Source organism: Manis pentadactyla, chromosome 11 (assembly GCF_030020395.1).
Source record: "Manis pentadactyla isolate mManPen7 chromosome 11, mManPen7.hap1, whole genome shotgun sequence".
In the NCBI taxonomy this organism is placed as follows: Eukaryota; Metazoa; Chordata; class Mammalia; order Pholidota; family Manidae; genus Manis; species Manis pentadactyla.
Window position 1 is genome coordinate 92,987,873 of NC_080029.1, and position 20,074 is coordinate 93,007,946.

At 40.0% G+C, this 20,074-nt stretch overlaps 1 protein-coding gene across 3 annotated transcripts; it reads right to left on the reverse strand.

Annotated features, from left to right (window-relative positions):
- Window positions 1-5,111: 5,111 nt before the first annotated feature.
- Window positions 5,112-20,031, reverse strand: CATSPER2 (cation channel sperm associated 2). 3 transcript variants are annotated; one of them, XM_057488766.1, is made up of 13 exons: window positions 19,932-20,031; window positions 19,168-19,314; window positions 18,501-18,674; window positions 15,145-15,213; window positions 13,086-13,258; window positions 12,393-12,548; window positions 11,993-12,117; window positions 10,425-10,603; window positions 10,118-10,217; window positions 9,771-9,800; window positions 7,355-7,554; window positions 6,632-6,799; window positions 5,114-5,435 (listed from the first exon to the last, which is right to left on the reverse strand). In XM_057488766.1, the coding sequence occupies exons 2-13, from the start codon at window positions 19,310-19,312 to the stop codon at window positions 5,404-5,406; spliced, it is 1,551 nt and encodes a 516-aa protein (XP_057344749.1). In that variant the 5' UTR covers window positions 19,313-19,314; window positions 19,932-20,031; the 3' UTR covers window positions 5,114-5,403. The 3 variants fall into 3 exon arrangements, with proteins under 3 accessions (XP_036779509.2, XP_057344749.1, XP_036779506.2); XM_036923611.2 differs by having other exon boundaries at window positions 19,926-20,009; XM_036923614.2 differs by lacking the exon at window positions 19,932-20,031 and having other exon boundaries at window positions 5,112-5,435; window positions 19,121-19,308.
- Window positions 20,032-20,074: the final 43 nt, after the last annotated feature.

Consider the following 20,074-nt stretch of genomic DNA (forward strand, 5'->3'; position numbering starts at 1 on the left):
TTGATTCATGGTTACCAACGGTTCAAGGTTAGCTTCTTTAGTATCTCACTGTCTAACTTAACTTGCTTATTGAGCTGTTATAAACACTGTCTCATGATTCTTTATTTTTCTCCCTTTTTATTCCTCCTCCTCCGTTCTTTATATGTTGGTTGTTTTATTCTGTGCTCTTTTGTGCTTCCTTTAACTGCTTTTGTGGGTAGTTCATTTTATTTTTTGCCTGTAGGTAGTATTTCATTGGTCTTCTTTCTTTGCTTTGATTTTATTTTCTCTGGTGACATCTATTTAGTCTTAGGAGTGCTCCCATCTAGAGGAGTCCATCTAAAATACCCTGTAGAGGTGGTTTGTGGGAGGCAAATTCCCTCAGCTTTTGCTTGTCTGGGAATTGTTTAATCCCTCCTTCATATTTAAATAATAATCGTGCTGGATACAATATTCTTGGTTCAAGGCCCTTCTGTTTCACTGCATTAAATATATCATGCCATTCTCTTCTGGCCTGTAAGGTTTCTGTTGAGAAGTCTGATGATAGCCTGATGGGTTTTCCTTTGTAGGTGACCTTTTGCCTCTCTCTAGCTGCCTTTAAACTCTGTCCTTGTCCTTGATCTTTGCCATTTTAATTATTATGTGTCTTGGTGTTGTCTTCCTTGGTTCCCTTCTGTTGGGGGTTCTGTGTACTTCCGTGGTCAGATCGATTATTTCCTCCCCCAGTTTGGGGAAGTTTTCGGCAATTGTTTCTTCAAAGACACTTTCTATCCCTTTTTCTCTCTTCTTCTTCTTCTGGTACCCCTAGAATGTTGATATTGTTCCTTTTGAATTGGTCACACAGTTCTGTTAATATTGCTTCATTCCTTGAGATCCTTTTATCTCTCTGCATCAGCTTCTATGCGTTCCTGTTCTCTGGTTTCTATTCCATCAATGGCCTCTTGCATCTTAGCCATTCTGCTTATAAATCCTTCCAGAGATTGTTTCATTTCTGTAATCTCCCTCCAGACGTCATCCTTTAGCTCTTGCATATTTCTCTGCAGCTCCGTCAACATGGTTATGACCTTTATTTTGAATTGTTTTTCAGGAAGATTGGTTAGGTCTATCTCCTTCTCAGGGGTTGACTCTGTGATTTTGGTCTGTATCAAATTCTTCTGCCTTTTCATGGCAATAGAGATAGTTGTGCGGAGCTGGCATGTGTGTCAGCTGGGAGAACGTCCCTTCTTGCTGGTTTGTGGACTTCCTCTCCTGGGAGAACACCGACCTCCAGCAGCTTGTGCTGGGAAGCTGTACACAGACGGGACCTCTGATTTTTGCCCGGCCACTCTGGAGTTTAGCTCCGTGGTTACCGTGGGCGTGGCCTGCCTCAGGCTGCTACTCCAATATGGCAGAGCCGCGTAGGAGGGGAAACGGCCAGGAGGCTGTTTATCTCCATGAGGGGCCTGTGAGGTGTGCTGCTGCCCAGGGAGTTAGGGCGCCCGGAGTTCCCTGGGATTCCCAGCTGCTGGGCTAAGTGTCCCGGGACGCTTCCGTCCAGCTGTAGGGTCCCTGTCCCTTTAAGACTTTCAAAAAGCACTTGCTTTTCTTTGTCCCAGGGGCGCCGGCTGTGGGGACCCACTCACAGGTCTTACTGTCCTGTTTCCCTAGTTTCCAGCACACCACGCACTGTCTGCGCTCTGGTCCAGATGGCTGGGGCTGGCTATTTAGCAGTCCTGGGCTCCTCTCTCTCCCCACTCCAACTCCTCTCCTCCCGCTGGGAGCTGGGGTGAGGGGCATTCGGGTCCCGCCGGGCCACGGCTTGTATTTTACCCCCTTCGTGAGGTGCTGGGTTCTCGCAGGTGTGGATGTAGTCTGGCTGTTGTCCTGTGTCTTCTGGTCTCTCTTTTAGGAAGAGTTGTATTTGTTGTATTTTCAAAAATAAATACGGTTTTGGGAGATTTCTGCTGCTCTACTCACACCGCCATCTTGGCTCTGCCTCCAAACACCCAGATCATTTTCATTAAGGAGTTAAAAGAATGAGGCAGCATGCATCATAGACCACTCATTTGAGGTCAGCTACAGAAATCCAGGAGGGCAGCAGCCATCAACTACCTATAAAGCACTGCTTTTGAAACTTACCTGAGTAGTAGGCCCTGAGGATGGGACCTGAGATTCTACTCCTAAAAAATTACCAGGAGAAGCCAATTCCGGTGGTCCTCAGACCAACTTTGAGCAAAGCTACTCAAAGTTGCTGCTCATTGAACATCTACTTTGTGGATAGTATGTCATATTTATTAAATAATACTTCCTTACTCTGTTTTATTATGTTCACTGTATTCTGATTGTCAGGTTCAATGGACGCTTCAATCCAGATCTTACTGGATGTTCCTTTCTTAAAATCCTATCTTTGCTCTAGGGACATTACTCTAGAATAATTATCCCCCTGTCTCTTCAGCTCTCCCCTCTCAGGCTATTTTCTGCTTCCTCTTCCTTTTCCTATCCCTTAAATGTTCCCATTTCCCAGGTTTCTGTGTCCAGTCTTCTTTTCTTCTGTTTGTATTTAGTGGAAATCCTTTTGTATCTCTAATTCTAGTTGATTTGTTGGAGGTTTCTATGTAATAAATGTGTCTAAAAACAGTATTTTTAGTACTTCTTTCCAAATATTTATGCCATATTTCTTATGATAGGGTTTTTAATACAATATCATATATAAATATTTATTTTAAAAACATTTTTATTTCGTTCATTTTATGGGGAATGACTAAATGCCTTTCCTTGAAACATAATGTTGATTCTTGGTTTTAGATAATCTTTATTTACTTCATTCAAAAAATTGGGATCTAATACATATATCATAAAATTCACCATTTTAAAGTGTACAATTCAGTGTTTTTTATGTATGGGGATATTTATATATATCATTACACATCTTAGGCACTCATTAAATGATAGAAGTGTTTTTAATAAAAAACATTTCTAAGACTTGAAATCCAACAGTGGAATGGAATCTCTTCTAATAATTCCCAGTAATTAGAAATAGTAGACATCAGTTAGATAGTCCCTTTTTCAGTGATGTTCTAAAAGATGTTCCTGCTACAAAGACAGATATTTAACTTTGAGATTAAATATCTAAAAATCTAACACTAACACTGAAACTCTATGGGACACTTACTGATTTGAACACTCCTACAAGAGTGGAATCACTGCCCTGAGCAATGGTAAGGAAATGGAATAAAATGACTCTATTTTGGCTCAGAAACAGGTGAAAATGATGTTTGATTTAAGTTAAAGGTGCATACAGGGAAGGCAGTATAGAACACAGAAGACAAGTAGTGACTCTATAGCATTTTACTACGCTGACGGACAGTGACTACAATGGGGTGGGGCACTTGATAATATGGGTGAATGTTGTAACCACAGTGTTGTTCATGTGAAACCTTCATAAGATTGTATATCAATGATATCTTAATTTAAAAAAAGGAAGAAAAAAAAGTTAAAGGTAAATACAAGAACAGTCACATAGATATGGAACAGAATAGAAAGGCCAGAAGTAAAGCCATGGCATGCATACATAGTAATGAATATATGACAAAGGAGGCAAGAATATACAGTGGGGAAACACAGTCTCTTCAATAAGTGGTGTTGGGAAAACTGGACAGCTACATGCATGAGAATGAAACTGGATTACTATTTAACACCATACACAAAAGTAAATTTGAAATAGATTAAAGATTTAAATATAAGACAGGAAACCATAAAACTCTTAGAAGAAAACAGGCCCAAATCCCTTTAACATAAGCATAAGTAATTTTTTTCTGGATATGTCTCCCTGGGAAAGGGAAACAAAAGCAAAAATAAAAAGTGGGACTACAGACTACATCAAACTATAAAGCTTCTGTACAGCAAAGGAAACCAAGAACAAAATGAAAAGGCCACCTACAACATGGGAAAATATATTAGAAAATGATATATCCAAGAAGGCTAACTACCAAAATACATAAAAAACTCATACGACTCAACACCAAAAAAAAACAATTAAAAAATAGGCACAGGACCTAAATAGACGCTTTTCCAAAAAAGACATACAGATGGCCAACAGGCACATGAAGAGATATTCCACATCACTAATCCTCAAGGAAATGCAAATCAAAACTTTAATGAGATTATCACTTCACCAGGCAGAATGGCGACTATCCAAAAGACAAGAAATAACAAGTGTTTGTTAGAATGTGGAGAAAAGGGAACCCTCCTACGCTATTGGTGGGAATTTAAATTGGGGCAGCCACTATGAAATGCAGTATGGAGGTTCCTCAAAAAACTAAAAATAGAAATACCATATGACCCAGTAATTCCAGTTCAATTTAACTGAAGAAAACAAAATCTCTGATTCAAACAGATATATGTACTTCCATGTTTACTGCTGCATTATTTACAATAGCCAATATATGGAAGCAACCAAAGTGTCCATCAATAGAGCAATATATAAAGAAGAGGTGGTACATCTATACTGTGGGATATTATTCAGCCATAAAAAAGAATGAAATATTGCCATTTGTGACAACTGGATGGACCTAGAGGGTATTATGTAAAATGAAATAAACGAGGCAGAGAAAGACAAATACCATATGATTTCACTTATAAGTGGAATCTAAAAACAAAACAGAATGAACAAAACAGCCATAGACCCACACTGAGAAGTGACTGGCAGTTACCACAGGGGAGGGGTTGGGTTGGGTGAAACAGGTGAAGGGTATTAAGAGACACAAAATGTCAATCATAATATAAATTAGGAGGATGAAAGTATAGCATAGAGAATATAGTCAATAACTCTGGAACATCTTTCTATGTTGACAAGTAGTAACTACATTAGTTGGAGTAAGCATCTAATAATGCAGGTAACTGTCAAATCCCTGTTGTATTCTTGAAACCAATATTGTATATTGTATACCAACTATACTTCAAATAAATAAATAAATAACATTTAAAAATAAACAATACTAAAAAAAAAAGTTAAAGGTGCATAGGAAAAGCAATGTTATAAAGCAGGCAATGGAGACAGTAATTCTTAATTAGTTACACTAACAGCTCCTGAGATCTCTTTACCTCCTAGCCCCTAGAGGCCTGTACCCACAGGGGAGGGAGAGGGTGAAATTAGGACTCTATCAGGAAGTAGAGGTAGAGGTTGCAGGAAGGATGGAGCTATAGTGACAAAGTCAAGGAAAGACTAGACTCAGGAGTTGTGGAAAGTGTAGAAAGCCAAAGGCCACAGGCCCCACTGGCTTCTTGATGTTTTCCCCTGACCTATAATATTCACTATGTCTTAGAGACAGAAGACTGAGCAATTATCAGCAGTATTTATTAGACATTTATGCTTTGAATTTGCCTTTTCCAACTCTTTTCTTCATTAATTTTTACCAAAGATATTGAAGCCATCCATTCTCGGCTTTACTTGTCTTCAAAGTTCATCAGTGCCTGCACTATAAAGAAACAGACTATGAGGCTGGAGAGCTAAGAATATTCAGAACATAACATGTTTGGTGAAGACCCTGCTTCTTTGGGTTCTAGGTTCTAGGTTTACTTTAATTTAAATATTAGTACAAAAATTTACTAATTTACCATATGAGTCTGTACTCTTTGCCATAGATGAATTAATCAGGGTTAACGAAACCACCTTACTGATTTCTCTCATTTTCACCCTTTTGTACCGAGAGAATAAGTGGGAAGGCAGGGTTAATTATAGGCAACATTTGGAAATAGGCAAAGCCTGTCTTTGACGTCATGCTTTAAATCCTCGTACTCTAAATCCCATGTTCCAATGTTATAAATTCCTCTCACTGCCCTCTTGTGCTACACACACACACACCACACACACACACACACACACACACACACATTCCTCTTTCCTAATTGTTACTTTCTCATTGAGTAGGTATGAGAAAGACGGTATTAGGTATGAGGAAGATAATATTAAGCCACAGTAAATTGTAAAAAATGGCTCTAATTCTTCCAGTTTTTGTATTTTTAGAGAGAAAATTTATTAATTCAAATTAATCTCCAAGTTGTGACATTTTAAGTAAGAAACTCAGGGAAAATAATTTTGAGCAGGTAGTTTTCCACTTTAATCAAACTACTATTTAAATCAAATCTCTCTGTTTATGCTGTTAGTAAAGGGACTGAAAGGAAGAAAAGACTGTAATTCATAATCTTCTTTTGAGGGTTGTGGGGAGTGGGCATTATAGGCTTCCTGCTCACTGTCTAATCCCCATAGCTATCCAACTTGGGCCTGAGACCCTATTGCTTAGGTCTGAAGTATGACCTTCAAATCCAAGAAACATGTACAAAAGGGAGTGGCTGCACAGATCGAGCAAGAGCCCATCTTGTTCTTACTCCCAACAACTGGAATTGGCACTCTCCTCTTAGGAAACAAGTTTTCAGACCTTATAGGATTGAGGTGTCCTCTACTGGAGAAGCAGAGTTGCTAGGTTCTCTCTAAGTTAAAAGAAATCAGTACTTATGTCCAGAATGGACAAACCAAGAATTTGCCTTTTTCCACCAAGGTTGAGATTCAGAGGCTAAAATGTCAAAATAGTGATACTTTCCTCCTTCTCCCCAGTTATATATGCTACTCTGATGTATTTAACGCCTGGTCCCCAAGACTGCCCCAAATACATACCTGCAAACTCTTGTAACTGCTTACGCTCCTCTAAATTATACTGAAGCTTTTCTAGCAGCTCAAAATATCGGAAAAGTGAGTCTCTAGGCCAAACAACACGTTCATCCTGATCCATTTCCATTAGCCCAGGTAGATTCTGGTGCACGTGAGTCTCCCAGTCCAACTGACCTGGAAGGAAGAAGGCTTCTTAAAAACATATCTAGGTTTGTGGAAGTTGGTAAGAGCTGATAAATTCTATGTGGGGGGGGGAATCAGGGATGAGAGAGGAAATAGGAAGCAGGGAGGGAAAAGGGTGCACCACCAAGAGACCACTTTTTACAATAAGCAAAGACAGCCAGAGCCACACATACCCTAAGTGAAGCAGAAGTACAGGGAAAATGAAGAAGCTCAAAGAAAGAAATCAGATTGGAGAAAAAAACTGCTAAGTAGATATAGTGGGAGAGCTCCCATTAGGATTAGGATGTCTTAAGCAATGACTCTATAGCATCTTACTACACTGGTGGATAGTGATTGCAGTGGTGGGGTGGGGACTTAATAATATGGACGAATGTTGAAACCACAATGTTGCTCAAGTGAAACCTTCATAAGATTGTGTATCAATGATACTTTAATTTAAAAATGTGAATTATACATTAAAATATGTGTACTCTATTAAAAAAAAAAGATTGGGATGTCTCCTAGAGAATAGGGGTCTGATTCAAATGGAAGAAACCCTCTGCATACCAAAAGAGTCAGAAGAGGAGGAGGAAGATGAAGAGGAGGAGGAGGAAGTTGAGGACTTTTTCCATTTTGACAAGGACTGTCTTGTCTTTGATGTAGATGCTGTTGAGCTCTCATCAGCAGCACTATACTCAGACTCTTCTATGGCACTGTGTTGAGATGCTTCTAAAAAGTCCAATGATTCTCCTTGTTGACTGGTATCTCTATAAGTGACATAGGGAATTTTATTGCTTCAAATACACTTATAAGATATGGTTAGTTCTTAGTCCTAACCCTGGCCATACCCTAAAGCTGGGACTTAAGGCAACGAGGACCAAACTGCTCCCAAAATTTGAGCTTAAGCACTTCCAACCTCAGTTACCCAATGTGATATGTTCCTATTGGTGCTCCTCACCCCACAGCTTCTATGCTCAATTCTCCTTAGGCTTCCACAGTCCACCTCACACCTTATTTTGCTGAGGTTAAGCTCCCCATCCATGGCACTATGCTTACTACACCATAACTATAGCCTCTGCCCCCTTGATTCCATCTCTTAAGAGGGCCCCTGGGTTCAGCTCTTGGTCTTTTTATCTCCTCCATCTACAGTCACCCCTTTGGTGATTTCATCTCCTGAGTTTAAGTGCTCATGAAATGCAAATTAAACCTCTAGTCCCAACCTCACTCCCCAATCCAGATGTTAAGCCTGTTTGTGTACCTGAAGCAGATTCACTCTCAGTTTTCTGCTCAACATCCCCTTTCTCCTGACTTGTATTATCAAGCCCTTGTATATATACAACTTTTATATACAACCTTGTGTATATACAACTTTTACTCACATATTACCACTTGGATGTCGAATGCACATCCAAAAGTCAACCAAAACCAAACTTTTTGTCCACCAAACCTCTTTCTTTCACAGCCTCCCCCATCTCAGCTAATCCATCCTTCCAGATGCTCAGGCAAAAACTTTGGGGTTATCCTTAAGTCTTCTCTCATTTTCTATCCATCAAGAAATCCTACTGACTCTACCATCAAAATATATCTTATCTCGCTGGTACCACTGGAATCACTCTGGTCTGAGCCATGATCTTCTCTTATCTGGGTAGCAGCACAGCTTTCTAACCATCTTCCTGATCTTCTACAGCCTGTCATTGACACAACAACTGGAGTAATCTTTCTTACATGTAAGTTATTTCATGTCACTGCTCTGCTTTGCTCCCCATTTCAATCAGAGTCAAAGCCCAATTCCCTACAATGGCCTCCACTGCCCTACAGGATTGGGTCCCTATTATCTCTCTGACCTCATCTCCAGTGACTTCCCTTTGCTCACTCTGCTCGAGTTAACAATGGCTTCTTTACTGTTTCTCAAACACACCTGGCATGCTTCTGGCTTAGGACTTGTGTACCTGCTGTTCCCTCTGCCTATAACTCTCTTCCCATAGATATCTACATAGTAATCCCCTCACCTCCTCCAAGTCTTTGCTCAAATGTTACCTTTTCATGAGGCCACTCTGACCACCTTGTTTAAAATTACAACTCATCTACAACCCCCACCTTATAATCCAATCCCTTTAACCTTTTTTACTTTTTATTTTTGCATAATGCTTATATCGTAACATATTGCTTATTAACATGTTCATTGTTTATTATCTCTTTCCCCCTACAGGCATGGAAGTTCTACGAGAGCAGGCATTATTGCCTACTTTGTTCCCTGATATATTCCAAGTACCCAGTAAGTATTCAATAATTAGCCGCTGAATGGATGAATGAGTTTATTTCTCCTTCTGCTCTTTTGTCCTCTGCTGAACACTCAGGGTCTAGAACAGCATCTATTTCACAGAAGGCATTTAAATTAGTTTCCTGTGGCTGCTGTAATAAATTATCACAAACTTGGTACTTCTCTCACAATTCAGGAGGCCAAAAGTCTGAAATCAAGGTGTTGGCAGAGCCATACTTCCTCTGGAAGCTCTAGGGGAGAAGTTTCCTTTCTGCTCCTAGCTTCTGACAGTAGCCTGCCATTTCCTGGCTTCCTTTGGCTTGTGGTAGCATTGCTCCAATTTCTACCTCCATCTTCACACCTCCTTTTCCTATACTCTGTGCCTGTCTTCTCTTTTCTTAAAGGACCTTTGTCACTGGATTTAGAGCCCACCTGGATAATTCAGGACAATCACATCTCAATATCCTTAACTTGCTTATATCTGCAAACACCTTATTTTTCCAAATAATGTCATTTTCTCAGGTTCTGGGAAGTTAGGACATGGCCATAACAACTTTTTAGGGGTCACCATTCAATGGACTCTAATAACTAGGTATTGGATGAATGAATTCTCTGTCAAAGCCAATCTCCATCTTTGGTTTCCTACCCTTTCTTTGTTCATGTGTACTCATCCCAGTTCACACATACACTCCTAACCTGGCATCCATTTTGCTAAGGCTTTACCTTATTGGATTAGGGGACAGGTTTTGTCTCCTGCAAAGCAAAAAACACAAGAGTGAACAGAGTTATACTGAAGGAAGAGTATAGTTAGGAAAAAATAAAATAATTCAGATCATAAAGTAAAGAAACAGTGAGGAGGACAAATTTTAGTGAGAGAGTGAAAAGTGAGGAAGATCCCACCACAGATAAAGAATCAGACAGTTTTCTAGAGGTGGGGAATTCTAATGCTGGGGCAAATCTGTCATGAAGGGAAACATGGGATCAGGGCCAAGGAGCACAAGCAGGAAATGAGGTCAGGAAGAAAAGTAAAATTGAGAAGTAAAATTGGGTTTGAAAATGGGGAGGCAGACCTCTGGATAATCTGCTGCTTGAATATGTCAGCTTTGTGCTGAACCTCCAGATGTGTCATCTCCTCGTTCAGCTCATTCCTGATATTCTGGAAGTTAGTAACTGCCCCAAAGGGCCATTAGCAGTTGGGAGATGGTGGAACTAGATCTGGGGAGAGGGCCTGAGTGGTAAGAAACCAAATGAAACATTCATTCCAGGCCCCAACCCCTCCTGCTTATCAGGTTCTCTCCACAATCCACCAATCTTAGCTCTCATTCTGATTTGTTCCCAACCCCGCTTCCCACCAAGTTTCACCTCTTCTATGCTTACCCATCATGGCTACTATGATATTTCGAAAGATAATGGAACCAAGTAACAAACAAAGGATGACATAGATGCTGCTGAAGGTGTGGCTGACTTCAGGTACCTTCCAGGTATCCTGAAGCAGTGCATACCAATGATCCATGGTGAAGAGAATGAACACTGTCACTAGGGAATTCAGCATGTCCCTAAAGAAAAAGAGGTGTGTATATAAATAGAACAGAGACCTAAATCTCTTAGAAACAATATCGTTCTTACTCTTAAACAGACACAGGAGCATTTCTTTGTGGTTTGCTGATTTGGCTCCTTTTTCAACCATACTCAATTTTTTAGCTAATCATTCTCCAGTTTGAGGTTGTTTTAGGTTTTCCTTTATCATGAATAATCTACAGCACAGTAGGTACTCAATAAATAGGTACTGCCTGAATTTTTTTAAACTGAATGAATCACCAACTACTGCACTTTTTGTAACATCATTCTCCACTGTTCTATAGAATTCACCTAACAGGAGATCACTAATAAAGTTAGCAAAGTCAGTCCTATTTAGTCCACTGGTATAAAAATAATAGTCAAGTAAATGGATGGATATGTGACATAAACATGTGATCAAATATATCACAAAGTTCTCAGGAAAGTATCTAAATTTTCCTTCTTAGTCTTCCATATGCAATTTATTGAAAACCTCAGGGCCCTCATAGGATGAACTCTGAGACTTTCCTAACTTAATCTCTTACAAAGCAATCCTGTCAGTCTAAGAGAGATCCAAGCATGCTGACAGTATCAGAGTCCAATTCATAAACAACATTACTCCTCTAAATCCAAATTGACTACTAGTAAGCAGTATTCTCTAGGCACAGATCTTATCAGGATTTACTTTTAAATGAGCATAGATGTGTGGATGTATAATCCCATTTAGAGACTGGGGTAAAACCAGTGACTATATTTGAGTCATAGCAACATTTATCGATCCCTTACATTGTGTTAAATACTGTGGTAAATGCTAAAATACATTATCTCATTTATCCCTACACTCTTACAAAGCAGTGTTACTATTATTCCCATTTTTCCAAAGAGGAAATGGAAGCACAGGAACCAGGGCTTCACCACTGGAAAACACTGCTATTTAAAGATGGTTGATGAGGTTGTGTCTGAATTTGCAAAACCCAGAGCAAACTGGGAACTAGCTTCCCTACCCTCAAAATCAGAGCTAGTACCACTCATTATTCCTTTGCTTTCTCTTTCTCTCTCCTAACCATGTTCTATTCCAGTTTCTCACCATAGACTGCTTTTTGTAAAAGCATCCTTTTTATTGGAATAACAGTGATAAGCAATATTATATTGGTTCCACATGTGCAACATAATGACTTGATAATTATATATATACTAGATGCTTGCCATGGTTAAGTGTAGTTCCTCCTGTTACCATACCAAAACACTACAGTATTATTGGTTATATTCTTTATGTTGTACTTCCATTCCTATGACTGGATTATACTTTCTGTATTGCTTACTTTGGACTTCCCGGTCTCTTGCCCAAATTCTCTCCCCCAACCCAGGATTCCCCCAGTCCCACCTACGAGAAGAACATGTGGTATTTCAGGTCCTGGCGAGTTGAACGGGTATAATCCTTGAAGAAGTAGACGCCAGCGACAGCAAAAATGTAGAAGAAGATCAGCAGCAACACCAAGAGGAAGGTCATGCTCTAGAGGCCATGACTATGAGTCAGAGCTAGGCCAGACTAGGCTGATCTCCACCTACAGCCCAGTCAAGCCCACCCTGGCAATCCCTGCCAAACCCTCACTTCTGGTCCTGAGCCCAGTCATCTCTAGACCACAGCAGTTTGTCCCCAGCTCTTTCACATCCAGTAACACTTCACAGGCTCTTTCACTGCCTCCTTTGATCCACCCAAACTTGTTTCATGTTAAACCCCCGTTTATCCACCTTGCCCACATGGTGTAGCTGCAACAGTCAAATCACCTTGAGGGCCCTGACCAGGGCCAAAATAATTACACGAATTTGACGGAATCGTGCAAAGAGTCTGAGAGACCTCAGCACCCGGCAGATCCTCAGCAGCTGGAGCCACACAGACTGGCCCGTTACCCCTAAAAGTACCACAATCTCAGGAAGCAGGGTCTGTGGGAAACACACAGATTACAAGTGAAATATACCCAGAAGCACCCATGCATAGTTGTCCCTTTTTCATCTCATCTTCTTCATAGTTCCTTGGATACCACCCCTTGAAAAGAATTCTCTAGGGACTGTTTCCTATTCAGCCCTTCTATGATAAATCATTTAAACTCTCTACTTCACCTTACTCAGACATAAAAAGGGGGATATAGTACTTATCTCACTGGGTTGTTGTGGAGCTCAAATGAAAAAATACATGTAAAACACTTAGAACAGTGCCTGGCACTTAGTAAGTGCTTAGTGAACTGGTAGATATTATTGTTGGAGTTTGTTAATGTGGTTAGATTCTGCCTTGCCCCTAATACCAACAATTCCTCTAATGACTGACTTTGAGTCTTAGGAAAAAAATCAAAATAAGGAAGTTAGGTACATTTCTATTTGTTTCCTCCTGTGATATAATTATCTTAATTTTTCCTGTCATTTTGATTCACCTAGGCATATTCCTCAGCCCACTAAACTAATCCTCAGGATATCAGTCCTTACCAATGTGGTGACAACAAAATCAAAGACATTCCAGGCATTCTTCCAGAAGAGGAAAAAGCCAGATAGCCACATAAGAAAGATCTCAAAGATGAAAATAAGCAAGATGAACCAAGCTGCCACCTCCAGGAACAGCTTCAGGGGCCACAGTTTGGCATTTGAGGACTCAAGCAATTCTGTATGAGAGTAGAGCAAAGGATGAATAAAGATTAAGGAAGCTGAATGATAAAAAAGCATCAGAAACTGTTATAAACCACAGCTGTAACAGTGTGGTACAGCTATAGTGCCCACTGCTCTACATTTTTCCTTGAGTTTCTCTTCTTAATACTATAGCTGCTTCATCCTGTGAAGGACAGGGAAGGACAGAATTGAACGTGAAAAATAGCTACAACTCATCTCCTGCTAGTATTGGTAGTCATTGCCTTCCCTCTTTGGAGTCGTCACACAGCCACCAAGGGATTGTTCTCTTAAATACCATCAAGCCTGTCTGCCATACTGTTATCCCAGGCCCAAACTTCACAAAGCAGCAAATGGGAGTTGAGAATTGAATGAAAGTGTAGGGCCATGATATGTAAAGTGTCTTATAAGGAATGTAGAAACAGGGAGCCAGAGTCATGGGGCACACTGAGTTATAATGGGACATTACTTGTATTTTTGTTAGCATTTAAAATTCTTTTTTTCCTCTGCCTAACATTGTTTTTTTTTTTTTCCTACAAAGCAAACTGAATCCTCTACTTCCTCTCTAGAACCCTATTATTTCCTGTTATTTCTTAACTCACTGCCTTCATCTTTTGACCCTCTTCATCTCTTTTATACATTTAATGGATGTATACCACGTTATAGAAAAAACATCAGAAGAGCACATGCAATCACCCTGAACAACACAAACTGCTGGAAAATTTTTTTAAACCTAAATAAAATCTTAATATTTATCACATGAATTAGTCTGTTCACAGAAATATTAGTCACAAATTATTTCCCTTTGCCAAAATCCATCCTACCTTTCAACCATAGAATGTACTTCATAAGATACAATTTTTATGAACTTGTGAGGTAATTCCCAGTCAGGCAATCCACCTATCCTCTGGCACAGTGATCATGTTTCATATTTGGCTATCTTACCAAACAGAATGGTTAGTGTGATTCTATTTTGATTTGTCCATTGGATCCAGGGAATCCTGTACACTTATTGTTATTTATTCCAAGACTTAAAACTATATCCCTAGCCCCACAAGGCAAATACATGCCAGTTATCACACAAAAAATAGGAAACGTGGGTGACTTAGTTCAAAATCATCACCATTATGTGGAGGAAATAAAACACTTCAAAGCATATAGTACACTTTGTATACTATACTATATACTTTCTAAGTACATGTATACTGTAGTGGGTCAGTGACATCAGTTATTGTTTTGTATTTAAATATCTCTGACCTGATTGCATTAAAAGACTATTTAAATTGGGAAACCCACCCAAAACAGTGAGGATAAATAAGGAAGCAAGTAGTTCTACTGTCCTTTCATCATTTCTGAACAGTTTGAGATGATAATCATATTAGCCTATTGATTCCCCAGATTTTTAAAATACATTTCATATAATTGATGTTTGGTTCTAGAGCCACTTACTCTTTAAGTCATTTTTTTGGTTGTACCAAGCTTTGCATACACTATGAGCTTTCTTATTTGTACTTAAATAATTTTTCTAAACATATTTGTAAAGTGTAAATGTTGTGTCACTCACCAATAGGCACCAATTTCTCTAATAAAAAAATTTAAACAAATATTGGACTAAAATGACACAAGAAATATCTGGCCTTCCCATCTCCAATTCCTTGTGAATCTACCACATTCTACCTCTAAGTGTCTAGAATACCTTATATTATCTACTACACTCTTTGGAGCCCTCCAAATATTTCTAGGTCTTGGCAGTTGCACAAATCTTACTTCAGGACATGTAACTGTCCCTATCACAATTCAAATAATACTCAAAAATGTAAAATTATCAATTTAAGGTAAACAAGACTTCCACATACTTCCTCTTTCATTTAAGGTCAGTTCTCACCTATTTGAATCATCAGCACAATCGTATTCAAAAAGATGAGAAAGATGATGAAGTTTGTGAAGAGAGGAGCTGTTTTCTCTTAAGGAAACATACACAGTGGAATTCTTTTTCATTTGCACTTGTGAAATAATAAGGGCAGGAAAAGAACCAGTGGGAATGAAAAGAGTTTGGAAAGGGAAAAATAAGTCATCAACAGAAAAAACTAATGAAACTAAGGGCTGGTTCTTTGAGAAAATAAACAAAATAGATAAACCCCTGCCAGACTTATTAAGAAAAAAAAGAATCTACACACATAAACAGAATCAGAAATGAGAAAGGAAAAATCACAATGGACAACACAGAAATACAAAAATCATTAGAGAATACTATGAAAATCTATATGCTAAGAAACTGCATAACCTAAAGAAATGGACAACTTTCCTGAAAAATACAACCTTGCAAGACTGACCCAGGAAGAAACAGAAAATCTAAACAGACCAATTACTAGCAATGAATTTGAACTGGTAATCAAAAAACTACCCAAGAACAAAATTCCAGGACCAGAAGGGTTCACTGCTGAATTTTGTCAGACATTTAGAGAAGACATAATACCCATTCTCCTTAAAGTTTTCGAAAAAATAGAAGAGGAGGGAATACTTCCAAACTAATTCTATGAAGCCAGCATCACTCTAATACCTAAACCAGGCAAAGACACCACAAAAAAAGAAAATTACAGACCAAAATCCCTGATGAATATATATGAAAAATACTCAACAAAATATTAGCAAACCGAATACAAAAACACATCAAGAGGATCATACACCATGATCAAGTGGGTTTCATCCCAGGGATGCAAGGATGGTACAACATTTGAAAATCCATCAACATCATCCACCACATCAACAAAAAGGACAAAAACCTCATGATCATTTCCATAGATGCTGAAAAAGCATTTGACAAAATTCAACATTCATTCATGATAAAAACTCTTAACAAAATGGGCATAGAGGGCAAGTACCTCAACAGAATAAAGGACATATATGACAGACCCACAGCCAACATCATACTTAACACTGAGAAGCTGAAAGCTTTTCCTCTAAGATTGGGAACAAGACAAGGATGTCCATTCTCCCCACTTTTATTCAACACAGTACTGGAGGTCCTAGCCACAGCAATCAGGCAAAACAAAGAAATAAAAGGCATCCAGATTGGTAAGAAAGAAGTCAAACTGTCACTGCTTGCAGATGACATGATATTGTACATAAAACTCCTAAAGAAGCCACCCCAAAACTACTAGAACTAGTATCTGAACTCAGCAAAGTTGAGAATACAAAATTAATACACAGAAATCTGTTGCATTCCTATACACTAATGATGAACTAGTAGAAACAGAAACCAGGAAAACAATTCCATTCACAATTGCATCAAAAGATTAAAATACCTAGGAATAAACCTAGCCAAGGAAGTGAAAGACCTATACCCTGAAAACTACAAGACACTCCTAAGAGAAATTAAAGAGGACACTAATAAATGGAAATTCATCCCATGCTCTTGGGTAGGAAGAATTAATATTGTCAAAATGGCCATCCAGCCTAAAGCAATATACAGATTCAATGCAATCCCTATGAAAATACCAACAGCATTCTTCAATGAACTAGAACAAATAGTTCCAAAATTCATATGGAACCACAAAAGCCAACCCCAAATAGCCAATACAATCCTGAGAAGGAAGAATAAAGCAGGGGGGATCTCGCTTCCCAACTTCAAGTTCTACTACAAAGCCACAGTAATCAAGACAATATGGTACTGGCACAAGAACAGACCCATAGGCCAGCGGAAGAGAATAGAGAGTCCAGATATTAACCCAAGCATATATGGTCAATTAATATATGATAAAGGAGCCATGGATATACAATGGGGAAATGACAGCCTCTTCAATAGCTGGTGGTGGCAAAACTGGACAGCTACATGTAAGAGAATGAAACCGGATTACTGTCTAACTCCAAACACAAAAGTAAACTTGAAATGGATCAAAGACCTGAATGTAAGTCATGACACCATAAAAGTCTTACAAGAAAACATAGGCAAAACTCTTCTGAATATAAACATAAACAACTTCTTCATGAACATTATCTCCTCAGGCAAGGGAAACAAAAGCAAAAATGAACAAGTGAGACTATATCAAACTAAAAAGCTTCTGTACAGCAAAGGACACCATCAGTAGAACAAAAAGGCATCCTACAGTATGGGAGAATATATTCATAAATGACATATCCAATAAGGGGTTGACATCCAAAATAAACAAAGAGCTCATGCACCTCAACAAACAAAAAGCAAATAATCCAATTAAAAGATGGGCAGAAGATCTGAACAGACACTTTTCCAAAGAAGAAATTCAGGTGGCCAACAGACACAGGAAAAGATGCTCCATATAGCTAATCATCAGAGAAATGCAAATTAAAACCACAATGAGATATCACCTCACACCAGTTAGGATGGCCAACATCCAAAAGACAAACAACAGCAAATGCTGGCAAGGATGTGGAGAAAAGGGAACCCGCCTACACTGCTGGTGGGAATGTAAATTAGTTCAACCATTGTGGAAAGCAGTATGGAGGTTCCTCAAAAAACTAAAAATAGAAATACCATTTGACCTGGGAATTCCACTCCTAGGAATTTACCCTAAGAATGCCGCAGCACAGTTTGAAAAATACATACACACCCCTATGTTTATCACAGTACTATTTACAACAGCCAAGAAATGGAAGCAACCTAAGTGTCCATGAGCAGATGAATGGATAAAGAAGATGTGCTACATATACACAGTGGAATACTATTCAGCCATAAGAAGAAAACAAATCCTACCATTTGCAACAACATGGATGGAGCTAAAGGGTATTATGTTCAGTGAAATAAGCCAGGCAGAGAAAGACAGGTAACAAATGATTTTACTCATCTGCGGAGTATAAGAACAAAGAAAAAACTGAAGGAAAAGAACAGCAGCAGACTCACAGAACCCAAGAATGGACTAACAGCTACCAAAGGGAAAGGGACTGGAGAAGATGGGTGGGAAGGGAGGGATAAGGGGAAAAAGGGACATTACGATTAGCACACATAATGTGGGGAGGGAGGGCACAGGGAAGGTAGTACAGCACAGAGAAGACAAGTAGTGATTCTAGAGTATCTTACTACACTGATGGATAGTGCCTGTAATAGGGTATGTGGTGGGGACTTGATAATGAGAGGAATCCAGTAAGCACAATGTTGTTCATGTAAGTGTATATTAATGACACCAAAAAAAAAAAAGTCATCAGGTAGATGATTAGGCAAAAGAGATGTAAGGGCATGGGGTAAAAATGAGTGGAATGAAAGGATACACTCCAGGACCCATCTAGCCCACAAAGAAAGAGGTGGCCTCTGACTGCAGCGCACTCGAAGCCTGCTCATCGCTCTCTGCGCATGTGTAATCCGGTCTACATGACAAGGCTTTATGGAGAAGCGCACAAGCTGGTGTTGATCTCCCAATATAAATTTCTTCTGAAGGGTAGGATCTACACCAAAAATAAAAAAGAACAGTGAATATATATAAAGAGAGGTCTATGGGGGGTATGAAGAGCAGTTAGGATTGGGGATAGGGATACTGGTGACATGATTGTCCCTCTACTGCAGGGACTTGCCTTGCGGTCCTCCTCACGGAAACAATAGAATTTTGGGTAACAGCTAATGTATTGCATGTGCCCAACACGGTCCAAGCCCAAGAATGAAGGCAGCAGTTTCCACTCTCAAAGTGTTTTAAGTGTCTTTGATAGAAACTTCCAAGTCAGCCCCGACAAGTAGTTACGTAGGCCTAAAAGTTAGTAACATGGGTTCTAACCCTGGATTGGAAGTTTTATTTACAAAGCCTATCATTTATCAAGTTTGGTACAACTTCCAAACTGGCAAACAAACCAATCTCCCATGAATTTTCCACCCTTAAAATTGTCTTTCTGCTTCCTACTCTTTAGAGGGTGTGGAAGGCAGTCTTAAATTTATCCTGCTTCTGACCAAGTATCTCTCGGAGAGTGTGTCGTGGCACAGCTTGGCTCAAGCCTTGCAGATGCTCGATGAGAGAGAAAGTATCAATGAGACGTGAACGAATGGCATCAGCTCTGGGCAGCTGCGTGTGTCCTGTTGAATGATAGGCGGCCATGTCTGTTAAGAAAATGTAAGAATAAAGTGTCATTTCATTCTTGAGTTGCACCAAGGACTAGAGGTTTTCTTCCCCTCCTCCCATTCTCTTTGCCCTTAAGAAGTCAAAGGTTCTTTGTGCTAAGACTCAAGGTTTTTTGAAACAAAAGGAGATAGCAGTTGTAAGATATTGCACACTTTACTAAGTGGCTAGGCACTTTCACTTGTTTGACAGCATTTTTAATTAAAAGTAGCAGCCACAAGGGCAGGGGTCCCGGGGCTGGACAGAGGAATTCGGTCACCACCTGGAATCAGGCAAATGCAATGAGGCGGGGCAGAGGCAGCCCCTCACCAAAAAAAAAAAGTTAAGAATTGGACAAAGTGCAACAGTCCGATATTTTGAGAACGTGTCCCGTCCCAAGTGGGTCCACTCCAAGGTTCCCCCGGGTGCTGATCCTCTCAAGCCCCGCGGCCGGGCCTCACCTCAGCCCGGGCGCTCCTCCGCCCACTCAGCCTGACTTCACTCCTCCGCCTTGGGCTCTGGCGCCCTCCGAGCTCCGCCCTCCCCACGCAGGACGAGCTCAAGATCGGAGCCCAGCTTCGCTGCGCCGCATATCCAGCTCCGCCCGCCGCACCCGCACCCCGGGGTCGGGCTAGCCGCAGCAGCCAGCCCCAGTCAGCCCAACCGGAGCCTTCCCAGCCCCACTCGCCCCGGTGCCGGCCGCCTTGGCCCCGCCCCGCGCTCCCGCCACCCGGCAGTTACCGGCTGGGCCCGCCCGCCCGA